We start from the raw sequence: 23,334 nt of genomic DNA, 5'->3' as shown, positions 1-23,334 counted from the left end.
TTGCAGGAGATGTTTGTGAATTTTGGAGATTGAGCCTTTGTCAGTTGCTTCGTTTGCAAATATTTTCTCCCATTCTGAGGGTGGTCTTTTCATCTTGTTTAGGTTTTCTTTTGATGTGCAAAAGCTTTTACGTTTCATTAGGTCCCATTTGTTTATTTTTATTTCCATTTCTCTAGGACGTGGGTCAAAAAGGATCTTGCTGTGATTTATGTCATAGACTGTTCTGCCTATGTTTTCCTTGAAGAGTTTTATAGTGTCTGGCTGTATATTTAGGTCATTAATCCATTTTGACTTTCTTTTTCGTATGGTGTTAGGGAGTGTTCTAATTTCATTCTTTAACATGTAGCTGTCCAGTTTCTCAGCACCACTTACAGAAGAGGCTCTCTTTTTTCCATTGTGTATTCTTGCCTCCTTTATCAAAAATAAGGTGACCATATGTGTGTGGCTTTATCTCCGGGCTTTCTGTCCTGTTCCACTGATCTGTATTTCTGTTTTTGTGCCAGTACCATACTGTCTTGATTACTGTAGCTTTGTAGTATAGTATGAAGTCTGGGAGCCTGATTCCTCCAGCTCGTTTTTCTTTCTCAACATTGCTTTGGCTATTCAGGGTCTTTTGTGTTTCCGTACAAATTGTGAAAATTTTTGTTCTACTTCTGTGAAAAATGCCATTGCTAGTTTGATGGGAATTGCACTGAATCTGTAGATTGCTTTGGGTCGTAGAGTCATTTTCACAATGTTGATTCTTCCAATCCAAGAACATGGTATTCCTCTCCATCTATTTGAATCATCTTTCATTTCTTTCATCAGTGTCTTACACTTTTCTGCATACAGGTCTTTTGTCTCCTTAGGTAGGTTTATTCCTAGGTATTTTATTCTTTTTGTTGCCATGGTAAATGGGAGTGTTTCCTTCATTTCTCTTTCAGATTTTTCATCATTAGTGTACAGGAATGCAAGAGGTTTCTGCGCATTTTGTATCCTGCTACTTTACCAAATTCATTGATTAGCTCTGGTAGTTTTCTGGTAGCATCTTTAGGATTCTCTATGTAAAGTATCATGCCATCTGCAAACAGTGACAGCTTTACTTCTTATTTTCCAATTTGGATTCCTTTTATTTCTTTTTCTCCTCTGATTGCTGCGGCTAAAACTTCCAAAACTATGTTGAATAATAGTGGTGAGAGTGGACAACCTTGTCTTGTTCCTGATCTTAGAGGAAAGGGTTTCAGTTTCTCACCATTGAGAACGATGTTAGCTATGGGTTTGTCATACATGGCCTTTATTATATTGAGGTAAGTTCCCTCTATGCCTAGTTTCTGGATGCTTTTTATCACAAATGGGTGTTGAATTTTGTCAAAAGCTTTTTCTGCATCTATTGAGATGATCATATTGTTTTACTCCTTCAATTTGTTAATATGGTTTATCACATTGATTGATTTGCATATATTCAAGAATCCTTGCATCCTGGGATAAACCCCACTTGATCGTGGTGTATGATCCTTTTAATGTGCTGCTGGATTCTGTTTGCTAGTATTTTGTTGAGGATTTTTTCATCTCTGTTCATCAATGATATTGGCCTGTAGTTTTCTATCAATGTGACATATTTGTCTGGCTTTGGTATCAGGGTGATGGTGGCCTTGTAGAATGAGTTTGGGAGTGTTGCTCCTTCTGCTACATTTTGGAAGAGTTTGAGAAGGAGACGTGTTAGCTCTTCTCTAAATGTTTGATAGAAGTTGCCTGTGAAGCCATCTGGTCCTGGGCTTTTGTTTCTTGGAAGCTTTTTAATCACAGTCTCAATTTCAGCACTTGTGATTGGTCTGTTTATATTTTCTATTCCTTCCTGGTTCGGTCTCGGAAGGTTATGCTTTTCTAATAATTTGTCCATTTCTTCCAGGTTGTCCATTTTATTGGCATAGAGTTGCTTGTAGTCATCTCTCATGATCCTTTGTATTTCTGCAGTGTCAGTTGTTACTTCTCCTCCTTCATTTCTAACTGTTGATTTGCATCTTCTCCCTTTTTTTCCTGATGAGTCTGACTAATGGTTTATCAATTTGGCTTCTCTTCTCAAAGAACCAGCTTTTAGTTTTATTGATCTTTGCTACTGTTTCCTTCATTTCTTTTTTGTTTATTTCTGATGTGATCTTAATGATTTCTTTCCTTTTGCTAACTTTGGGTCTTTTTTGTTTTTCTTTCTCTAATTGCTTTAGGTGTAAGGTTAGGTTGTTTATTTGAGATTTTTCCTGTTTCTTGAGGTAGGATTGTATTGCTATAAACTTCCCTCTTAGAACTGCAGTTGCTGCATCCCATAGGTTTTGGGTCATCATGTTTTCATTTCACATAACTGATGTGTCTTAGATGCTTAACATGAAAACAAATATTCTCAAATCAGCAGTGTCCTCTGGCTTTTTGTATCACTTCTATGTTATATCATTATTTAAACAATACTGTAGCCAATTAATGTGCATAGGGGAAAATGAAGCGACCATGAAGAAAGCTTAAGTTTTTCTATTATTTAATATCTTTTCATAGAAGGCAACTTGACAACTGTTTTCTCTCAAGAAAATGACTTCCTATGGGTTCTCCCAGAATCAAACCCAGTCATAAACATTCCAGTTCAAATAGTTAATATGAGAAATGGAAGAAACGCCAATAGGAAAGTGAGATAGGGAAGAGAAGGCAAGCATTAAATACTGTGTTATAGCCAGGTAATAGTGTGGAAAAGTGGAGGTAATCCACAGAGAGACTCTGGGAAACACAAGCTTCCAACTTGAAGGGCCAGGGAGCTGGGGCATTTAGATACCCACTCCCATCAGTCCTTGGTTGAGGACTGCTGCTGGGAAGCTATTAATTCCCCTCACTTCCTTCCTGCCATCTACACAGGCAGAGCAGACTTCAACAGCTTCAGAAGTTCCTGGGCTGGAAAGTGCCCAATAATGGCAATTGAAAGTTTGCCACATGCACAAAATGGTAGGGTCTAAGAAATATAGGAGGGACATTGAACAAATTGCCAATAGCAGGCAACTGGCAAATGCAAATTCAGAGGGCTTCACAAGTCATCTTAGCAATTAGAATAGATAATAAGAAACCTCTCTCAACAAGAGCCTGAGATGCACTATTCTTATCATTTGAATAATGAGTGCTGGTTTCCATTTATTAAACAGTTCTTATGTGCCAGGTACTGTACCAATGGCCCAACGTCCATGATCTCATTTAATGCCCACAACAATCTTATTAGTACATCACCAGTTTATAGAGGAGGAAGCTGGACTCAGAGGCATTAAGTAATTTACTGAAGTAACAGACACCAGCCCAGGTCTCTCAGTTGCCAAAATATTTTCTCTTTCTGCCTCCCACTGTTTTCAGTGTCCCTAGATGGACAGATATATTTTCTTTAGCTTGAGTATGTCATTAGCTCTGGAAATTCTATCTAAAAAACGCCACAGTCCGCCCCTTTCAGAGAAAGACCTGTGTCTTCATATCTTGGAAATTCCAGCCTGTGTACCAAACATGGAGAGACTTCCCACCTGGTGCCCCTGCCATCTCTGCCGCGTGGACTTTTACGAGAGGCTCTCATTTGGTGCTCTGCACCTGCCCCATGGTGGGTAGCACTTTCAAAGAGCTGCAGGCTCCAGGAATCACAAAACCATCTCTGCTTCTATGTCCTTTCCCACCTGATTTCCATTCGCTCTGCCTGGTCATGGTGGGAAGTTTCTTTTTTTGTAGCATCATTCCAGTCTGACTTTTCTTTCACCTCTTCACATCCCACATTCCATCAAGTGGCAATTTTATTCTACGATCACCAGTTAGAACTTTAAAATAGATTTTCAAAGAATATCTGACTGTTAGAGCTTCAAATAGCTCAAATATAACCATTTTCTTCAATAAACCTAAATTCTAATCTCTTTTAAATAGTATTTTGAGCAAAATAATAATTCATACTCACTTGTATTAGTCCCTTTTCACTCCTGCGTCTCCAAGTCATTCTTAAAACCTTCAAACTTTAAGTCCTCTAACGCTATCACAGCACACTTTTAATTACTGGCATCAAAAGAAAGGGACTATCATAGGGGGAAAGCCTTCTATGTTATTTTACCAGCTTAGTTTCTACACCAAAGCTTTCAAGTAATCAACAGAAAGAAGAAATGCGAATCCAAATAAGCCGCAAACTAGGAAGACAGTCCAAGAATGAACAATGAAGGTCAAATCCAAGTACAACAAACCCCATGGAGAATACTGATGTTTTGCTGCAGTGACATTTCATGGTTAATTGGTGGTTTGTTAAAGATCACATTTCCAGGATCAAAAAGAATAATGATAAAACACACTCAGAAATGGAAAGCAAGGGCTCTATAAACAGTAGCTGTTTGGAAATTATAAATGGTACTAAATGACTAATGAGGAAGATAGACAGCTTACCAATTCTCAGGGAATTTTGTAACTTTCAAACCACAGACTGTTGTGGGCAGGATTTGATCAAAGGTCTCTAGAGTACACTGTCATCCTCATGAGGTTGGGGTCAGGAAGAGGAGAAGGTAAAGAGGACCAGGAGCTATAAGGCTGTGACTTGGAAAGGCCTTTTGCGGTCATCTACTTCCAGCATCCTGCCCCAGAATTCCTCAAATTCCATGTTTTCCCATGAGCTGTTATTTCCATCCAGGTGTTACATGTACCAGACCCCTTTTCTACAGCAATGGCCCTTTCAGGTCTTGAGGGAATTTAAAATAATACAAAGAAAAATCTGCCTTGAAGAATCTTAGGAGATTTCACTGGTTTCACATTGCTCTTAATGGAACGAAGGCATGGCATCATCTGCCTAGCCTCATATAAAAAAGGGGGAGAAAACCAAAAAACATTCATTGCCCCACTGAATCTGGTGCCCTACATAGTCCCATGTGTGACACTGGTCCCACACAGAAAAATTTGAGCTTACTGTCCACGCTCATGCTCAGTTAAACCCACCCTATACACAGTCACCTAAGTGACTTTTCTAGGACACAGTCTGATGGAGTCACTCCTCTGCCTTCACCTTCAGTGAATCCCCATTGCTTACAGAACAAAGTCTAAATGACAGAGCCATGGCTCTCTTTCCAGCCATATCTCCTATCAACCCCCTTTCTCAGAGTTCATGCCCCAGCCATGCTGAAGAACATACAATATTCTCTTTATCTTATGGATTCTGTACAGAGTGGTCCCTCTGCCTGAAACTTTCTTTCTTCCTTCCATCTTTGCCTGGGAAGCTCCTGGAAAATTGCTACTCACCCTGCTGATCTCCACTATCACTTCGTTCAAGAAGTCCCTCTGGGTCTCCCATTCCCTACCTCCACCACTGGACTTAGTTAAATTTACCCTCCTGTTTACACCCACAAACACCTACTTCCTCTATCAAATGACTTATTTCCGATGTTGTAATTACCTATTTCTTTACCAGTCTCTCTGACTGAACTATACACTCCTTAAAGACTGAGAAGCTGTTTTCTTCACTATCGTATCACAAAACCTAACAGACTAACTGACACATGATAGTAACTCAGTAAATACGTGTTGGATGAATGAATGAATGAATGAATGAATGAACGAATGAACAACACACTGACCAGCTGTACGAGCTCAATCTCTAGTCCATCCCTCCGTCTCTTACCTGCAACCTAAAACAATCCCAGTACTTCTGGTTGTCTTCCTTGGTCCTGGAGCATTTGTGAAATTGCAACATCATTCCCATCCCAGACAACTCCACTTCCAATCATTTGTTCTCCTTGTCTATAGTAACACCAGTTACCTAAATTTGGCCCATCTACTCCAACCACATCCTAAATCCTCTGAGCCAAGTGCAGCAGCTTCCTTTCACAATGCTAGGACCGGCCACAAGACAGATGATAATGCCTTTGCACATTTCAAAGAGCGGCACCAAGGGAACAGTACCTGGGAAAGGCCATTGACAGCTCAGAATATCCAGGGCATTTCTAGAACCTTGGCACTGCTCTCGCTCTGGGAATGAAGGTCCAAAAAGCACGTCAGAGAATGTTCATAATTGTAAACAAGCTCCACCTTTGAAACACAATCTAGGTAGAATCAAATGTACAAGCCTGCACAATGGAAGAAGCCAAGGTCTCCTCCATGATTGCCCTTCTGACAACCTTATTGTCTCCTCAACCATAAAAGGTGAACTTCAAACTCACGACCTTGCCTTGTCACCAGAAACATCCAAGCTTGGATCACTCTTTCTAAGACCAGATACTTGCTCTCTGAACTATTAGAGACTTGTCCCACACACAGAAGTAGAACAGGATTATTTCTATCTACCCGGGGACCTGGAGTCTTTCACATTGCTCCTGTTAAAACTCTCAGAACATCAAAACTTTACCTACAAAGGGTTCAAGCTATGACACTCCCAATTTTCACAAACCTCCTCATCTCTTGTGAGTCACATGCAGCCAACTCCAGGAATTGGAAACATGGTTGTGAGGATGAAACTGACTTTGGGGCTCCCCTTGGATATGGTCTTCCAGACTTACCAAAAGGCCATTAAGAGGAAGGTTTACCCCACCTCAGGGAAACCCGAGGCAGTACTTGCAGTCAAGGGCTGGCCATGGCTTCTGAGCTACATCCAGAAAGAATTTCATACGGTACCTGGATCTGCTGAAGCAATTCCTGACTGTCCGAGAGCCAGCATGTACCGCTCCTGAACTGCCTCCATTGTGGATCATCAGTAGGGCTGTCAGATTTACTAAATAAAAATACAGGATACCCAGTTAAACTTGAACTTCACATGAATAATAAGTCATCACTTTTAGTATAAGTAGATCCTATGTACTATTTGGGGCATACTTATCTTCAAAATGTACGCGTTGTTTTTCTGACATTCATATTTAACTAAACAGCCTATATTTTATCTGTCAGCCCTACTCAGCAGAAATGATGGAGGCTTATAGAGATCCAGGAGACGCCTCAGCGCCTCCTCAGCTTTTACTTCTACGTCCTGGACAGCGAGCACGAACCTTCCACCCCCAGTCATTGGCCAGAATGGAGGATATTCTCTGTTTTAGAGCTTTTTCTACGTGTCATTGTTATTATCTTCCTTGTTTTAAAGAGATGTTTATTTTTTCCCAAACTTAATAGCTCATCCAAAAGTATTTCAAAGCTCATTAGACAAGGGAAAAACAACATGGTTCTGAAAAGTGAAGGAAACCGCCTGGTGTTTAGTAAAGAAGTAGTACGGAGATTGAAAAAGCCAAACTTAATAAGCAAATCTCTCCAAGGGTATTTTCAGAGCTTGATATCCTCCCACACCCTGAAAATATCATTACATCAAGAATGTAGAACTGCTAACCAAATGTAAGGCTCCCATATGATTCTATCAAACTGAGGATGCTTCTTTACTAAGCAGTGAGCACACTTGCTGCCCCAGGGACCTTGGCAGATGCAACGTAGGGCTCTTCCCTTTGGGATGGAAACAGCAAGTTTTCCTGTGGTCTACATGCTGGCCCCAAAAATACTACACTCCCAATACTTGTCAACTTTAACTATTTTCCTACATATCTCCATTTTTCTGTTACTACCTGGACTACATCCTAGACTTGACATTACATAAATTGCATTCAAGAAGCTCTTTTTAAAAGTTGCTAGGAAACCTTAAATCTAGAGCTTGCAGTCCCTGGCTTACTTTCATCCAGGTGCATAAGGATTTTCAAAAGTAGTCACATTAGTTACCCCGTATCACAGCCCCACGCTTGTGTCAGAGATATAAAAATGGAACATGGTATTTAAGGTTTTAGTTACCAAATCATCGAGCCTCCCAGACAGAGGCAATAGAGCAAAATGATTACAGAGGCATGGATTTTGATTTGCTCCAGTGTCTTGGGCAAGTCACTTGGCCTCTGTATTTATTTGTACTTATCTGCACTTATCTGTCACTTGGGGGTTATAATTGTACCTGGTCCATGGGTACGCTGTACAAAAGATCTGTAAAGTAGTTACAAGAAACCGACACAGAGTAAGCGCTCCACAGACATTGGCTATTAGCTATTGGACATATTTCTCCATGAAACAGATTACTTCATCTGTGGATGACTCGGTGGGAGACAGTGAATCACAGAATCACAGCATGTTGAAAGTGACCTAGTTCACACTCTTATGTGAGAAAAAGAAAAGTGTGCATGTGTAGAAAATGTCTGAAAGGTTACATAACAAATAGTTAATCATGTTAACTTGGAGGATTAGAATAAATCAGGAAAGGAGGAAAGAAAAACTTGAGTGTCATTCAATTTCTACATCATTTGTGTTTCTACACTGAGACTCTGAATACACTGGAAGTGCAATTTTTTTGAATGTGGCGGGATAAAGGTTTTCAAGTGTTCCTGATACATCCGTATTATTATTTCAGAATTGCTGGCATTTCTTGCCATCTTCGGATCTACACCCATTTGAGTCAGGGGGCCATTCTGGACGGAGGAGATACTAGAGCAGAAGTGAAGTGAGAGAAAAGGAGAGAAAAGATTTTCTCTCTTCTCTTCAAAGAGGAAAGGTCTTTGGAATGGGAGCAACTCACAACCAAACTTTGGGGAAAGGATGTGATGAAAACGAGACAAACATCCTACCCCTGTGATGAGAAGGATTCCCTGGGCTGGATGGAGGGAGGTCACAGGTGGCTGGACAAGGAAACCAACTAGGGAGAAACACACACAAGTGCAGAGCAAACACCCCGAGGCCACTCAGCCTGACTCCATGCAAACATGTGTCCAGCAGCCAGCCCTTCACCTGTGGCTCCCCAGCTAGACAGGTACCTCGGGGGTGCCAACTCATTCTGAGCCCATTATGCGTGGCCACTCATAAACGGCTGTCTAACGTGTGAGGAATAAACTCTCAATGTTTATGAGGAAGTTGGGGAAGGAGATTGAAAGGTTACTTAAACGGAAAAAAAAAAGAAGTTCAGGAAGGCAGGATGGTAGAGAGACAAGAAAAAGACCTTAAAAGATAGAAAGGATTTGCCAAAGAAGAGAAAGAAAAAGAAATGATTCCGAATGGGTTAACCTGCAGCTAGGAAGTTAAGGAAGATTACTGATGTGTGAAGACTATGGAATAAAGTGAATAAAATTTATCAGAAGTTGCTGAGACTATGGTAAGAAGCATGATTATCAAATTATGAATTGGCGGCAATGGCATTCTAGGGGGACACTAGGAAGGGGAAGCAAATGTTCACGAGATGACAGTGGCAGGTGGAAAGTTGTTTCAGGGGAAGATCAGTCTTGCAGAGTGTGTATCAGACGAGGGCAAGTGTGAGCAAGCAAGGAAATACTAAGTGTATACGGTTCCTTCACTGAGTGCACCCAGCCCCGTGGTCAGCCTTGAGAACAAGCAGGACTTCAGGTACTGGAGCTACATTTCATTCATCAAGCCTTGAGAAGACACCCTTAACTCAGGTCTTCTCTTCAAACGCCATCTTTCCTTCTTGACCTTCATTTGGCCTCTTCCCTTACCCTCAAGCTGTGGACTGAGGCCACAGAGCAAGATGGGTCACTAGTGTCCTCCATCCCCTGGCGACTGTGCTTCACATCAGTGGAGTACCGAAGGCAATAGCCAAGTAACAGACACAAGAGTGTATGAAGAAGAAGAGATTCTGATAAGGCTTTCTGTGACAGTGTGGGCCGAGTCGGCTGTATATGCCTGCTATCACCTGAATGATGAGCAGCCTTAGGGGAGAAGTGCTCAGAAGGCAGAGCCTGGCTCTCTAGAGGCTCTGCGTCCTCACAGCCCACTCCAAGACCTCAGTTGCAGCTTCGGCCCCCAATCTCTCTCCCTCTGCCTACTCACAGTTTTTGAAGTCTTCTTTCCTCCACATTTCTCTTGAGAGGTGGGGGAGGAAGATGAGGTTCAGGCCAGCTCAGACTCCCCTGGGATCCCAGCAGGATGCCTATCATGAACCTCCCACCTTCTAGGAAGCTCCTAAGATCTCCACACTTGGGGGAGGTTTCATTTCATCTGTGCTTCAAATTGCTGGCTGGAGATGGCCTGTTGGAAGGTCGCTAAAAGCAAGTAGGAATCTTCGGGCAGCCTGGCCCTTCTCGACTGTCAGACATCTTCAGGGATATTCTAGGAAACGTTGTTTGTTCTAGAGAAGGGAGGGAAACAATCCAATTGTCCAATAATGCTTGAATGGAAAATAAATGATGCTATACGCATGTGATGAAATAATATCAAACAGTCAAAAATCAAAGACCTAGATCTATATGGATTCACGTGGATAAATCCTGAAAACATAATATTGATTGAAAGAAAATAAGATCAAGAACGTTAGATTGTGATAACAGGTATGTAAGTATTTAAATATTTAAATCAATTCAACATATTGCTTCTATATATAGAGATGTAAGAAAATAAACTTTACCCAAAGAGCACATTATTTATATTTAATATGCTCATTTATCTAGGAGACCCAAAAGCACCCACAGATAAACTAGCAGGAACTAGTAAGACGGTTCAACAAGGCAGACACATACAAGATCAATGCATTTTAAAAATCAATCAGGCTCCTCTACACCGGCGATAACAAATTAGAAACTGTAAAAGAAAATAAGAAAAAAAGAAGATCTAAAAATAGACACAAGAGCCATATAAATTATTTACAGCTAAGCATACATAGAAGTAAATATAACTCACAAACTGAGTACGAACAGTTAAACTCCGCCCAACCCAAGGTTAGGAAAAGACTGTTGTTACTTTATGAGAACAGACCCTCTTCTTAAGGAGCAGATCAGTAAGTGAGAGTGAATCAAAGAAACACAGCATTTGAAAAGTCAGCTAGGCCAAGCCTCTTGATCGCACATACAGAAGCTGAAGCCCAGACAGGTTGAGTTACTTGGTAAAGGGCCCAATGTCCTGCCTCAAGGACTAGCATTTTTCACTAATTCGTAAGATACAATCAAATTCAGTACCTTGGAAAGAGATGGGAAAAAAATGAAGAAATCAATTACATAGTTCCTCATCTTTAAGTACAGAAATAGCCGTGACAAAATTACACGTATTGAGGGAAAACTGAAGTGCAGAGTTTAAAATGTCAATAATCCACAGGGAAACTGGAGACCATTTAAAATATTCATATTAAATCTCTATATAAAAGACATTAAAAGATCTCCAATCAAAATGTTCATTTTATAATAGATATGGTATGATACAATTTATAATAGATATGGTATGAACCTTTCCCTTTCACGGGAAAGGCTCAGCTGGGAAACAGGAATTGTTCTTGAAAATGGGGCCTGTGCTATTGCAGACACTGTGCTCAACCTAGGTCCACCGAATGCTCTGATGTCATCATTGAGGTCACAGAATTCCGCTGTGCACCTGGCAACCTTGCAAACATAACAGCCCTGGTGAGCACTAGGCAGTACTGCTGGTTCACTAAGTGGTACAAGTTTTTCAGCCATTTAGCAGACTTGACTATTTTTATTTGTATTGAATCATTTCAACGGATTGCCCAAGAGCCAACAAGGGCCAACCTGTAGGGAAGAGGAGGAGTTGGACGTCTCTTGAGGCTTCTTCTAATGGAGACTTCTAGTTGGTACGATGGAACGGCGACAAAAGAGGAAACGTCTGGAAAATGAAGAGTCCCAGGAAACTGCCCAGAAGGGAGGAGGTATGTGGGGGGCAACTTGTCTGGGGCACATGGGTTTCTGCCAAACTGAACCTTCTCTAGGAAGCAGGGGACTGAGAACGTGTCACCTGTGAAGCAGGGAGCGAGAGACCTTGTCTCACTGATGCTGCCGTAGCCATCCGGAGGCTCCCTGTGGTGTGAGACGGCACAGAACGGCCAGATGCCCCCTGGGAGATGGGAGGTCAGCTCCGCTGGTCTGAGGACTCTCTCCTGGGGCTGCCGGGCCTGGAGCTTTGTCGGACTCACAGCAGGCTGCATCCTGCTTGCACAGACCTAGAGGTGCAGCTTTTCTCAGTCCCCGATTTCTCTCTTATTCTCTTGGATCTTTCCCTGGGGTCATGAGGTGGGGGATGTGAAGGATGCAAGGATGCTGAGAGAGACCCATGAGTTGCTTGGCCTCTTTTACCAACTGGAAAGAGAAGCCCCATGAGCTGAAGGCCCTGTTGAAAAATATCTTGACAAGTGGAATGCAGTTCGAAAGACGATTGTTTGCCTAGGGATGGTGTCATATTGAAAGCAAGGAGGTTTTATTCCTTCAACAGGAAGAATCTCCCAAAGGAGATCGAGGGAAGGGAAGGGTTTTCCAGAGACTGAGACAGCGTGGGCGGGGGTGAGAAATGTCCTCAGGGTCCTGCGGGGAGCTCTGAGAGCCACGGGACACGTGGTGCCTGCGTGCATTAAATGTAGGCGAGTACCTTGCCCTGGGAGAGGGGTGGTCACCCCAGAGCTCCAGCTAGAGGTCTCTGCCCCAGATTACAGCCCAGTAGCTCCTACCAGGCCCAGGGCCCTGGAGACTGTAGGATGGGCCCTGGGAATGGAGCTCTAGACAGCAGGCAGATTTTCAGACAGTGGCTGGGACAGGCTGGGGAAGGCAATGACTGCCCCTGACCATTCAGAATATTTTTCGCTATGTTCCTGTGTGTGTGTGGGTTTGTGAGTGTGTGTGTGTGAGTGTGTGTGTGTGTGTGTGTGTGTGTGTGTGTGTGTGTGTGGTAGTGCAGAGAAGAGCGGGATGAATGGGGGGAGAGTGCTTACCAGATATAAAGTCTGAGTGGTACAGTTCTTGTCACCCTGCCTGGACCTGGCTGACACTCGGCGTACGTAAGAGTGTATACAGAACTCTTGGTAGGGGTGTTTTATGAGACAGTAACTCATACACCCATGGACACTCTGATACAGCAAAAATATCACACACCCCACATATAACTTCCTTATTAAACCACACACAGCACATGGAGGTATATACACGCATCCCTCCTGTACTACGTTCTCATACAACCCACCTGTATCACAATCCTCTCCTCCAACACCAAACGCTGGAGATGAGATATGTACATAGACACACACACTATATATATATGACACACACACACACACACACACACACACACACACACACTATATATATGTATCTCCTCAACTCTCACACAAACACAGCTATCTTCAGCCATCTCTAAATACCTCTATAAGAACCAGTCACGTGTCATACACACCACACTTGTAACACATTCTTGAGTAATGCCAGACCCGCTCTGTACAAACCACAGTAAACCACAGTCTCACTAACCCATGTCAGGGTTGCCAGATAAAATATGGGCTATCCAGTTCAATTTGAATTCCAGATAAACAACAAGTAATTTTTCAGTATCAGTATGTCCCAAATATTGTATGGGCCATACTTACACTAAAACTAAGTAAGACCAAATACTGCATGGGAATACTTACACTAAAAAATTATTCTGGGTTTATCTGAAACTGAAATTTAACTGGGTGCCCTGTATTTTTCTTCGCTAAGTCTGGCAACCCTTATATACTTGCCACCAGCTGATGTATTATTTATTTATTGTAGTTTTGTTTAGTGTGTGTCTTCCCCTACTAGAATGCGCAGCGTTACCAGAGACTACAACAATGGAAGAGTGCTGGATACACAGGAGTAGCTGCTTACTGAATCTTGGTGAATCAATGAATGAACACACACCATAAGTACAAGCCACACCATGTAATGAGGAAAAGTTACATGTCCCAGAATTCCTGACTTGTGAACAGAAACCATGCACACAAAGGCCACAGACACAGATAGACACATCTGCACTGTGCTCCCCACACCAACCCCACACTTACCACAGACTTAACTGATACACATCACTCACTCTTCCCACATACTCACAGTCACCACCGAGGCCTACATTACCAACTAGACAGGGAGAGAATAAGTATTGATTGGAATTAAATCCTGGAGTATCCACTGGGAACCACACTCTCAACTGTGTGTATTCACTGCACCTGACACGTGTCACACACTCAGTACATATTTGTGGACAGAGGACTGATGAACCCACCCTGAGCCTTTCATTCCTCCCTCAGGAATCTCCAAGTCACAAGAGGATCCCCCTCAGCTTGGAAACACTGTGGTGGCCAAAGGCTGCAGCCCAGGGGCAGGGGAGGTCTCCTCTGCCTCTACATACTTCTTCTGTACTTCTACTCCGCGCAAGCTCATCTACACTGGTAAGGGCGTGGGGCTCCTCAGGTGAGGGGTTGCTTGGCTGTGAGGCAGGAGGCACACAGATCCCAGGGAGGCTGAGAGGAAATCCAGGATCATCAGAGGTGATGAGGGCTCTGTGGAGGAGCCTGGGCAGGATGGCTGAGCTGTTACGAGGGCGTGGATCCCAGCTGAGTCTGGGGCGGGGGTGTGTGAATACCGGTACTACCATGGTGGGGAAGTCAAGGAGCAGGGGCCGGAAAGGTCTGGGCTTGAGGTGGAGGGAAGAGGGACCAGATTAAGCATCTTCAGAGGAAAATGTAGGCTTTGTCTTTGCCTTTGCTTCCAGAGAAGGACAGAGTTCTGCATCATAGACCTCCAGCCTGAGAGCAGCACCCTCCAGCTCAGGTCCACACAGCTCACACATACATCTGCCCTCCAGGCACAGCCCTTCTCAGTGCACACAGAAACCCCAAGCACCACAGCCCCATTCCACAAGTAATGCACCACCGATATTCCCAAACTCACACTCCTCGTCGTACACGCATCCATCCGCATCCCTCACATACCACAGCCCTCACCACCATACTCCACACCCCTGTATACAGACACCGCTCCAGTATCCCCCCACACGCACAAGAAAAGCCCACAGATGACACCAGATACACCGCTCCGTCCTACGGCCAACAGACACCAAGCTCACGACATAGCTACGTCATGCAAATGTCCCTCTCTCGTCTACCACACCTGCTCCCTCAGCTTCCGGCATGGCCCATGCATGTTATTATGGTTTTAATTTCCTTTTTCAGGAATCCGGAGATCACATCGAGACACTGCCCAGCCTACAGCACCCGTAGCCCAGGTTCAGGAAAAAGGGGAGACCGCTCCCCCATCACACTGTGTCTCCTCCTCACCCTCTTCACCCTGTAAGAACGACCTGCACCCAGACAAAGAGGAAAGGGGCATGAAAATATACTACATGCAGGTACAAGTGAACAAGGGTGTAGCTGCCTCACAGTGGTTAATAATCTGCCTGCCAGTGCAGGGGACACAGGTTCGAGCCCTGGTCCGGAAAGATCCCACATGCCGCAGAGCAACTAAGCCCGTGAGCCACAACTACTGAGCCCACGTGCCACAACTACTGAAGCCCGCGTTCCTAGAGACCGTGCTCTGAAACAAGAGAAGCCACTGCAATGAGAAGCCTGCGCACCGCAACGAAGAGCTGCTCCCACTCACCACAACTAGAGAAAAGCCCATATGCAGCAACGAAGACCCAACGCAACCAAAAATTAATTAATTTTAAAAAAGGTGCTAAGAATCAGTGGGGTTATAAAAAAGCATGAAGACCTGTGCACTGGATCCTTCTGAGGCATTTGTGCTGCCTAATATGTTCCTCCACTCCCCCTGCCAAGCAGGAGTCAAAATTTAGAGGCTAGGGAAGAATGCTGTCTCTTTAAAAACAGCATGGAAAATTTTTGGACACAGGTACATTGGTCTTTAACAAGAATGAGTTCCAAAGTGAAGAATGGGGTTTATGAGTGAGCTGGGAATAAATTCCATAGCCTGTGATAAGTATTGAGAAGAAACAGACTAGAAACTATTAAAGAATGATCAAAGCACTCAAGGTGACATTATCTAAAATGCCTTCTACAAGATACATACAAATGCACACACACACACACAAAATGTTTGTAGAGCTAACAAAGATCGATTTCTTATTAGTGAGGTGGGCTTTGGAGGAGGCAAATCGGACGCAGCGGGGCAAATCTTTTAAGGGAAAGGCTAACTCACCAGCTGGCTGTTTTCTGAGACCTGTTCTCCCCTGGTATAAGGGATAAGGAAATAGAAATTTCTTTCCTTCTATGGGAGGGTTACCTAAGAAGTAGACATAAGAATCCTCATTCAAAACAGTATTTCCTCCCCAAATGAATTTGCTCTGCTACTAAGAGCTCAAGGAAAGTCACAGGGAAAGCATTTTACTCAGTTTGGTTATAATTACAGGTTCTATACATATTTTTTGTGCAAGTTGACGAGGGCCAACTTGTACAGAAAGGCAAACACACACATACACACATCATGGGCACCTGAGAAGTTAGAATTAGGCTAGGAATTCATTTGAAGACAAAAAAACATTTAGCAATATCCCTTATTCACTCGGATTTGTTCACCGCCTACTAGCTATTTTCATGGAAGGCTAATTTCTCTATCCATTAACTCATTCGTTTATTCAAGAAATATTTAAGAGTTCCTGTCACGTACCAAGACTATGCTAAGCACTGAGGCTAGTGAGCAATAAACATATAACAGACCGAATTCCTCCTGCACTCCTGGATTACCCTCCAGTGGAAGAAAGAGGTGAGAAACAGGTGAACAAAATGTACACGAGTGAAACGCTTAGAGACAAAACAAGGCAGGGCAGAGAGAGTAAGAAAGAGAGGACTGTATTTTCCATAGGGTGGTCAGAGGACAGCCACCCCCTCATCTTTAAGGTGACTGACTGAAAGAAGTAGAGGCCTAAAAGATTACAGGTGAAAGAGTATTCCAGGCAGAGAGAAGGACAAGGAAAAGGCTCTGTGGCAGAAGCATCCTTTGCAGGTCTGGAAAAGATAGGGTAAGAGGGAGGAGAGGTGATGTATTCAGGGAGGTGGTGGAGAACGAACAGCAGCCCACAGAAGGCTCTAGAAGCCACTTTAAGTGGTTTGTATTCTAAGTAAAAGAAGCCACAAGAGAATTTTGAAACAAGAACATAACCTGACTTAAAGTTACAAAAGATCACTTTGCCACCTAAAGAACAAACTGTGGGAGGAGAAGGGTGGCAACAGGTGACCAGTACAAAGACTATGCAATAATCCTGGAAAGAGATTTCCAACTGGGACCAGGTGATGGACAGCACAGGGCTGGTGAGAAGCAAAACAGATCGAGAGCCAACCACAGGAACTCACGACTGCTTGGTTCTCACCGAAATTTCTATCTGGGTTGCTGAATTCATCAACCAAAGCCTCTCTTCTCTTTCTGTATGTTTTGTATCTCGTTTGAAGAATGAGAACATGCAAAGTCACAAGTTAACATGAACGGGCTAGAGCGAAAGTTTACTAGAAATTTGAGTTCCAACTGCATATTCAAGGTATTGAAAGCTGTGTTTTTCAAACTTTGTATCATGACCCACTGAAGAAACAGCATTTATTTCACAACCTAGATACACAGGTAGAAAAGTATACATTACTAAAACGAAGCTTGAATGACCTATATCTAACCAATGTCTCTTTTCATGAAATCTGTTCCCACTGGCTCTCACACCACTCACGCCATCGCCCAGAGTTTCTGCTGCAATGTGTTGTACTCTTCCTAAGAAACTCTGATATTTTCTATACTATTTTATTTCATTAAAAAATCACACGTAGGGCTCAATAAATTGGCATTATAATCCACTAATGGCAGGGAGGGAAATCTGAAAAAGAACACACGAGGTACAGCAAGATACTGTCGATTTACAGTTCTTTTACAAAATAATTAAAAAGGACCTGAAACACACTGTTTAGAAAGACCAGAGACATCCTCTCGTGTCCCACAGGAATTGCAAAAGTCTGGTCCCCAAACTCAGGGAACCACCTCAAGAGGCCCAAAGCCTTGAAACACCGGGGCACAAAGACACGCGCAGAGAAAGGCTGTCCTCACCCACTGAGACCAGGTTCCGGAAGTTTTCCACCATCACATCCTGGCACAGCTTCCTCTGGGCCGAGTCCAGCAGCCCCAGCTCCTCCTCTGTGGAGGCCACGGCCACGTCCTTGAAGGTCACCGCCTCCTACGACAAACAACACCACCTCAATCTTATACCCAGTGGCCAGTGGAAGAGGGGCAGCCCCGAGGAGACGAGGAGGATGGGAAGTTGCTCCGGCTCCTGTGAGGTGTGCAGACTTCCCAGCACCCCCTCCTTCCATCCTGCCAATGCCACACACTGACTTTCCTCAGCCTCACCGGACGTGCAGCTATGAAAGAGAAAGCTTTGTGTATTTACCTGGGGCTCTCAGACAACTCATAAGTAAACTCCCTAGAATTCTAACCACTGGATCCTGAACTAAAAAGCTTTCACTGTTTAATTATTATTGCCAAGTGCCCCAGAAACAGTTACCAATTTAGTCCTGGCAGTATTTGATGGCACCTGCTTTCTCATTGAGGTGGGAACCAGCTGAGAAGGAGTGTTATAGGTGGAAATTAACCAAAAGGCCATGCCAGGTCTCTGAATGAAAACTCTCTCTTTCCCCGTTTCTGTCTTTCGCTTGAATGCAATACTCTGACTCCAGACCCTTGGTTTTCTGGGTGAGTCTGAGTTGGTTCCTCCTTTTTTCACAACCCCTATTCTTTATATTTAAAACAAAAATGAAACCAAGCACCTCTTTATACAATTGTTCTGAGCTGTCTATGCAGTGACAAGTGCTTTAAGTACCACTGGACTTTTTAAACTAAGGTCATGTATTACTCTGATTAGAAAAAAATATAAGACGGAAAAAGAAACAAACCAGTAAATAAAATACACAAAGGGTCTGACTCAAGCATGGGGAAGACTGAATCTAACTCTGGTCGTGAGAAAACTTCTAACAATACATTATTTTTTCTGCGTGAAGCAGCCGTTTGATCCTGCTGTGCTCTGCCGTATTTGGATATTCTACCAAAAAACATCCAAGGCACCACATATAAAACATACCTCTTAAATTCTGAATACCTAAACCTACTATGTTAAGGGCAAAAAGGGGCAATATTCTTCAGAACAGATATTTTGAGAAAAAGGTTAAATCGGGAACACTGTCACTGTAGTGCTCCTAAAACAGGAGAAGTCTTTAAACTAAATGTCTGTGAATAAAGAATAGTTTAAAAAATAGGTGCAGGGCTCCCCTGGTGGCACAGTGGTTGAGAGTCCACCTGCCGATGCAGGGGACACGGGTTCGTGCCCCGGTCCGGGAAGATCCCACATGCCGCGGAGCGGCTGGGCCCGTGAGCCATGGCCGCTGAGCCTGCGCGTCCGGAGCCTGTGCCCCGCAACGGGAGAGGCCACAACAGTGAGAGGCCCGCATACCGGGGGGGGAAAAAAAAAATAGGTGCATAAGTTTGCAGGAACATGATAAAGCAATTAAAAGTGAATGTTAGCTAGTATTAAATGAAAAAAACAATTTAAAACTGTATCTATGTTATAAATACAAATACACATCCATGAATACATATGATGAAGAGATTACAGAAATATAAAAGCAGCTAATTTGTAAGCAGGTAAGCAGTAGACTGGAAGATGTCCTTCATTTCCCTTAATTTTTCTTTTACTTGTAAAATTAAAAAATGATGAAATAAAACAAAAATTAAAACCGAAACCAATTAAATTTAACAGGAATTTTAAAAAAAGCACACATGGCACACTCAGGTCCTCATATGCTTAGACTCTCCTTGAAAGAGAAAACCCATATGGAACTATACCCAATATTTTGTAATAACCTATGAGGGAAAAGAATCTGAAAATATATGTATATATACGTATAACTGAATCACTTTGCTGTACACCTGAAATTAATACATTGTAAATCAACTATACTCCAATCAAAAAAAAAAAAGAAAAAGAAAAAAAAAGAGGAAAACCTGTGTCCAATCTGAGTACAAAAATGGCGTTTTTAACAGCAAGAAAGGCAAGCTCTACTCACCTGGAATGTGCTCATTTTCCCTCTCCTTCTGGGGAAGTGCAGAGTCCTAGCAAGACAGACAGGGAAAGAAGAAGTCAATGGAAACTGGTTTAAAGAAAAAGAAGTCACTAACCCACGTGGTGCTCATTGTGAATTACCAAGGCTCCCAGTCCTCGGGGTGGCTACAGCTGATTATGCTTGATGAGCAGAGCCCCACGCAGATACCAGATGCCCCCGTGAACCCCCTCAGTGGCTGTGTGAGGAATGACCTGCCCAGCCATACACAGTGGCCCCCTCACAGTGTGCCTGCAGCTTCCACAGGGGTCATTCTTATTCTGGGTATGGTGTAAACAGAGACCATGTAAGTCAGAGTAGGTCTTGGAGTCAATATGCATGGGCTGTGATCAGGCTACGCCATTCACTAGCAGTGTCACCCTGGGCAAATTATTCACATCTCTTCGCCTCAGTTCTGTCCTCTGCCAGTGGGGGAGAACACGGGCATCCACCTCGTGAGATCGTCCTAAGGTAGGAGGCTCTGAGAACACCACTGTCAGGGTTTCTTATTCCTTAGCAACTGCGGTAAAGCAGATGATATTTTGGTTAGAAATTATCCTTAGAGATGTGATTTCTACCAACAGAAGACTGTCAGACATGTGGAGGTCATACATTGTTGCCCTGTTACGTGAGAGTCTTTAGACTTCTGAAAATCTCTGCTTGTCTTCCTAAAGATTTTGTGACTGCAACAATAATATTTAAATTGACATGGACAACTTTTTACAAAAGGTATAAAAATACGTTAACTTTCTTTTTAAACAGGAAGTACCCTTTTGACAATTATGCACAGAGGTAAAGAGACCTAATAAAAGCCAGGATTCTGCAACAACAATAAAAAATAGTTTAACAGTCCATACCTAATTCAAATGAAAAAAGACAGGAATCTGAATTGTAACTATATCATTATAAATATAGGAAAGTTTAAGAAATAAATGGGAGACTTCCCTGGTGGTGCAGTGGATAAGACTCCACATTCCCAATGCAGGGGGCCCGGGTTCGATCTAGTACAAAAGATGGCAATGATTCCACTCCCCAAAGCTTGGGAGAGATATATCTTCACAACTTCTAACGACCTCCATTTTGACTCTACACTTGCTAGCTGTCTTCTGCTCAATTCAGGATTCTGAAAGGGGCCCTGACAGTTGACAATAATTAGTGGGGGAATAAAATCATTGGACTAAGTAGGGCTTTGGTGAATCCAGCTCAGTTTTATCTGTGACATCCAGCAGGGTCAATTTCCTCAGCCTCAGTTTCCAGAAAAGACCCTCTCTTGAGCTTCTCGAATTTTCACGTGCATGTGAATTACTGCGGGATCTTGTTGGAGTGCAGCCTCCTGGGCCCCCTACGCAGAAATTATAAATCAGAAGGTCTCGAATGGGGCTCAAGGCTGGGCATTTCTATCCAAGTGATGCCAATGCTGCTGGTTTGTGGACCACAATTTGAGTAGCACTGCAGTGTAACATCAGTCCCACAAAAAACAGCCTCCACTACACAGAAACATACACAAAGAGCAACCAGACAAAAAGGCACTAAAACATTAACAACTGTTATCTTTACATCCTAAAGTTATAGATAATTAAAATTTTTCTTTATGTATATATCTGCATTTTTCCATGATTATGCTACTTCTATGATATACATATTATTTGAAATAAAATAAATGACCCAGTTGAGAAAACTATCTTAAAAACTCATAAAATAGCCTAAACCTTGCTCTCAAGGTCCCCACAATTAAGTCCCAACCTACTTTCATGATACGATTCTAGCCAGTACCCTATGCTCAAAGAGAATATACCAAAGGGATTAGCAAACTCAGGTGCTGGACTCAACCCCAGCTCTGCCTCCTACCATCTGGGCGAGGATGGGCCAACAGGGTTGTGTTCCCTGCCCCCAGTTCCTCATCCTTAAAGTAGAGAAAACAGCAGTACCAATTCACAGAGCCACTGCCTGATGGAAATGTGTTCATTTGCACAAAGCTTTTAGAATGGAAATTAGTGACCAAGGCTCAGTTATCATCGTTACCCATGTCCCATACGTTCTACAATTTATAGGAATACCTTAAGTAGAAGAATGCCAAGTCCTACTCACGTGGGGCTCTGTTGCCTCTTCCTCCGTGCAGTGCTTTTTGAGAAGCCAGGGCTGGGGAAGGAAAGGAGACTGTGAAATACCAGGGCTGTGTTTCCATCCCCACTAATTCATACCGCACCCGCTTCCGCCCCCGTACCAGCTAGAAGTCCTCTCCTTCCAAAACAGGCCAGGAGTCCAGGACAATTCAGCTTCCTGGGCTCACAGAATCCCGCTGCGAAATGGGTGCCTCCCGAATTAGCGTAGTATTAATACCAACAATGTATCAGGCAGTTGTAGACCTTTTACTTGTGCTATCTCGTTTCTTCTCACAACACTATAATAACAAGGCATTCCTTTTTCCCCCCTTTTACCGAACAGCAACGGAGGCACAGAGGAGTTAAGCAACTCACCCAGTGTGACGCCGTATGAAGCGGTAGGGCTAGCTCATAGGTGGGGGACGGGGTCAGGTTAGGGGTGAAGAAAACCGGGGAGACCCTCAAACCCCAGGAGGCACGACCTGAGCCCACCCCATCCCGGGTACGTTACCAAACGCAAAGAAGCTCCGCCCGCGGGACATACATCACCACTCCAAGCCCTCAAACCTCCGCTTTTAGCCGCTCCTCCTCTTTCTCTCCAAATGAAAGGTCTGCAAAGGTTGGCCCCAGGCGCATGTCGGGGAAGCTTGAATGGGTCGTGAAGAGCGGACCTGAAACACCGTCAGCAAGCAAAACATGGCTGCTACGTGTCCTCCTGGGGCGGAAGTGCCGGAGACTAACCCGGAACTCCTGCACCACATTTCCCAGAATTCCGCGGGTAAACCTTTACAGCGAGGCCTTACTGTAGCTGCAGTATATGGGACTACACGAGTTTACGAGCTCTGGACTACATGTCCCAGAATGCAAGGGTGGGTGCGGGGGTGTCTACCGGCACGAGCTCTGGACTACATGTTTTCACTCTGCTTTTCACTTTCCGGAATCCCTGAGAAGGTCTCAGGCAGTCTTGCCGTTCTACTGTGTAGGCCTCAGGAGAGTGTAGATTCTGTTCATTGAAAGGCGTACAAACTCAGTAGAATCTTGGACGTCTTCAAGAGGCTAAGCCACAGAAAAGCATTACCAGCCACGAAGGCTTCCTGGTAAACCCCAAAGAGTTTCACCATTGGAATAAGGGGAGAAGGAAACTGGGCTTTCTTTGGCAGGGACTGAAGCCAAACGCCAAAACACCTCATTCCCTGAAATTGTGTAAAGGTGAACGTGTTTTGTTAGCATCTTACAACCCGTGCAAAAGCAAGGGAAAATCCTTTCTAGAGACAGACATCAACATCCTAGGTCTCAAGTTATTTCTGTAATTATAAAATCTGTGACATTGCTATTTGACCAAGTGAACTTTAAGGGGAAGAAAAAAGCATTACTTGACATACGGAGGGACACTTC

At 43.5% G+C, this 23,334-nt stretch overlaps 1 protein-coding gene across 25 annotated transcripts in view; it reads right to left on the bottom strand.

The window, feature by feature from the left end:
• Positions 1-22,662, bottom strand: part of LOC308615715 (zinc finger protein 112-like) — a 195,684-nt gene extending 173,022 nt beyond the window's left edge. For 17 of the 25 annotated variants that reach the window (XR_014015567.1, XR_014015568.1, XR_014015569.1 and 14 more), the window contains exons 1-5: positions 22,451-22,649; positions 21,926-21,976; positions 19,805-19,850; positions 17,796-17,922; positions 6,622-6,718 (exon numbers count right to left, since the gene is read on the bottom strand). Coding sequence is in view for 9 of the 25 variants with exons in the window: in XM_081231356.1 (XP_081087482.1) it covers positions 6,622-6,718; positions 17,796-17,922; positions 19,805-19,850; positions 21,926-21,976; positions 22,451-22,485 (356 nt within the window). In the remaining 16 variants the exon portion in view is untranslated. Of the gene's footprint in view, positions 1-5,240; positions 5,980-6,621; positions 6,719-6,743; positions 10,100-17,795; positions 17,923-19,804; positions 19,851-20,235; positions 20,343-21,894 lie in introns of those variants that run through there. The other 8 variants (XR_014015566.1, XM_081231361.1, XM_081231362.1 and 5 more) reach the window with 6 other exon arrangements.
• Between the last annotated feature and the right edge of the window lie 672 nt (positions 22,663-23,334).

The sequence above is a fragment of the Mesoplodon bidens genome (assembly GCF_964165515.1).
Source record: "Mesoplodon bidens genome assembly, chromosome: 4".
Lineage (NCBI taxonomy): Eukaryota > Metazoa > Chordata > Mammalia > Artiodactyla > Ziphiidae > Mesoplodon > Mesoplodon bidens.
Note: the sequence above shows the minus strand (reverse complement) of the source record. Positions and strands in the feature narration are given on the sequence as shown.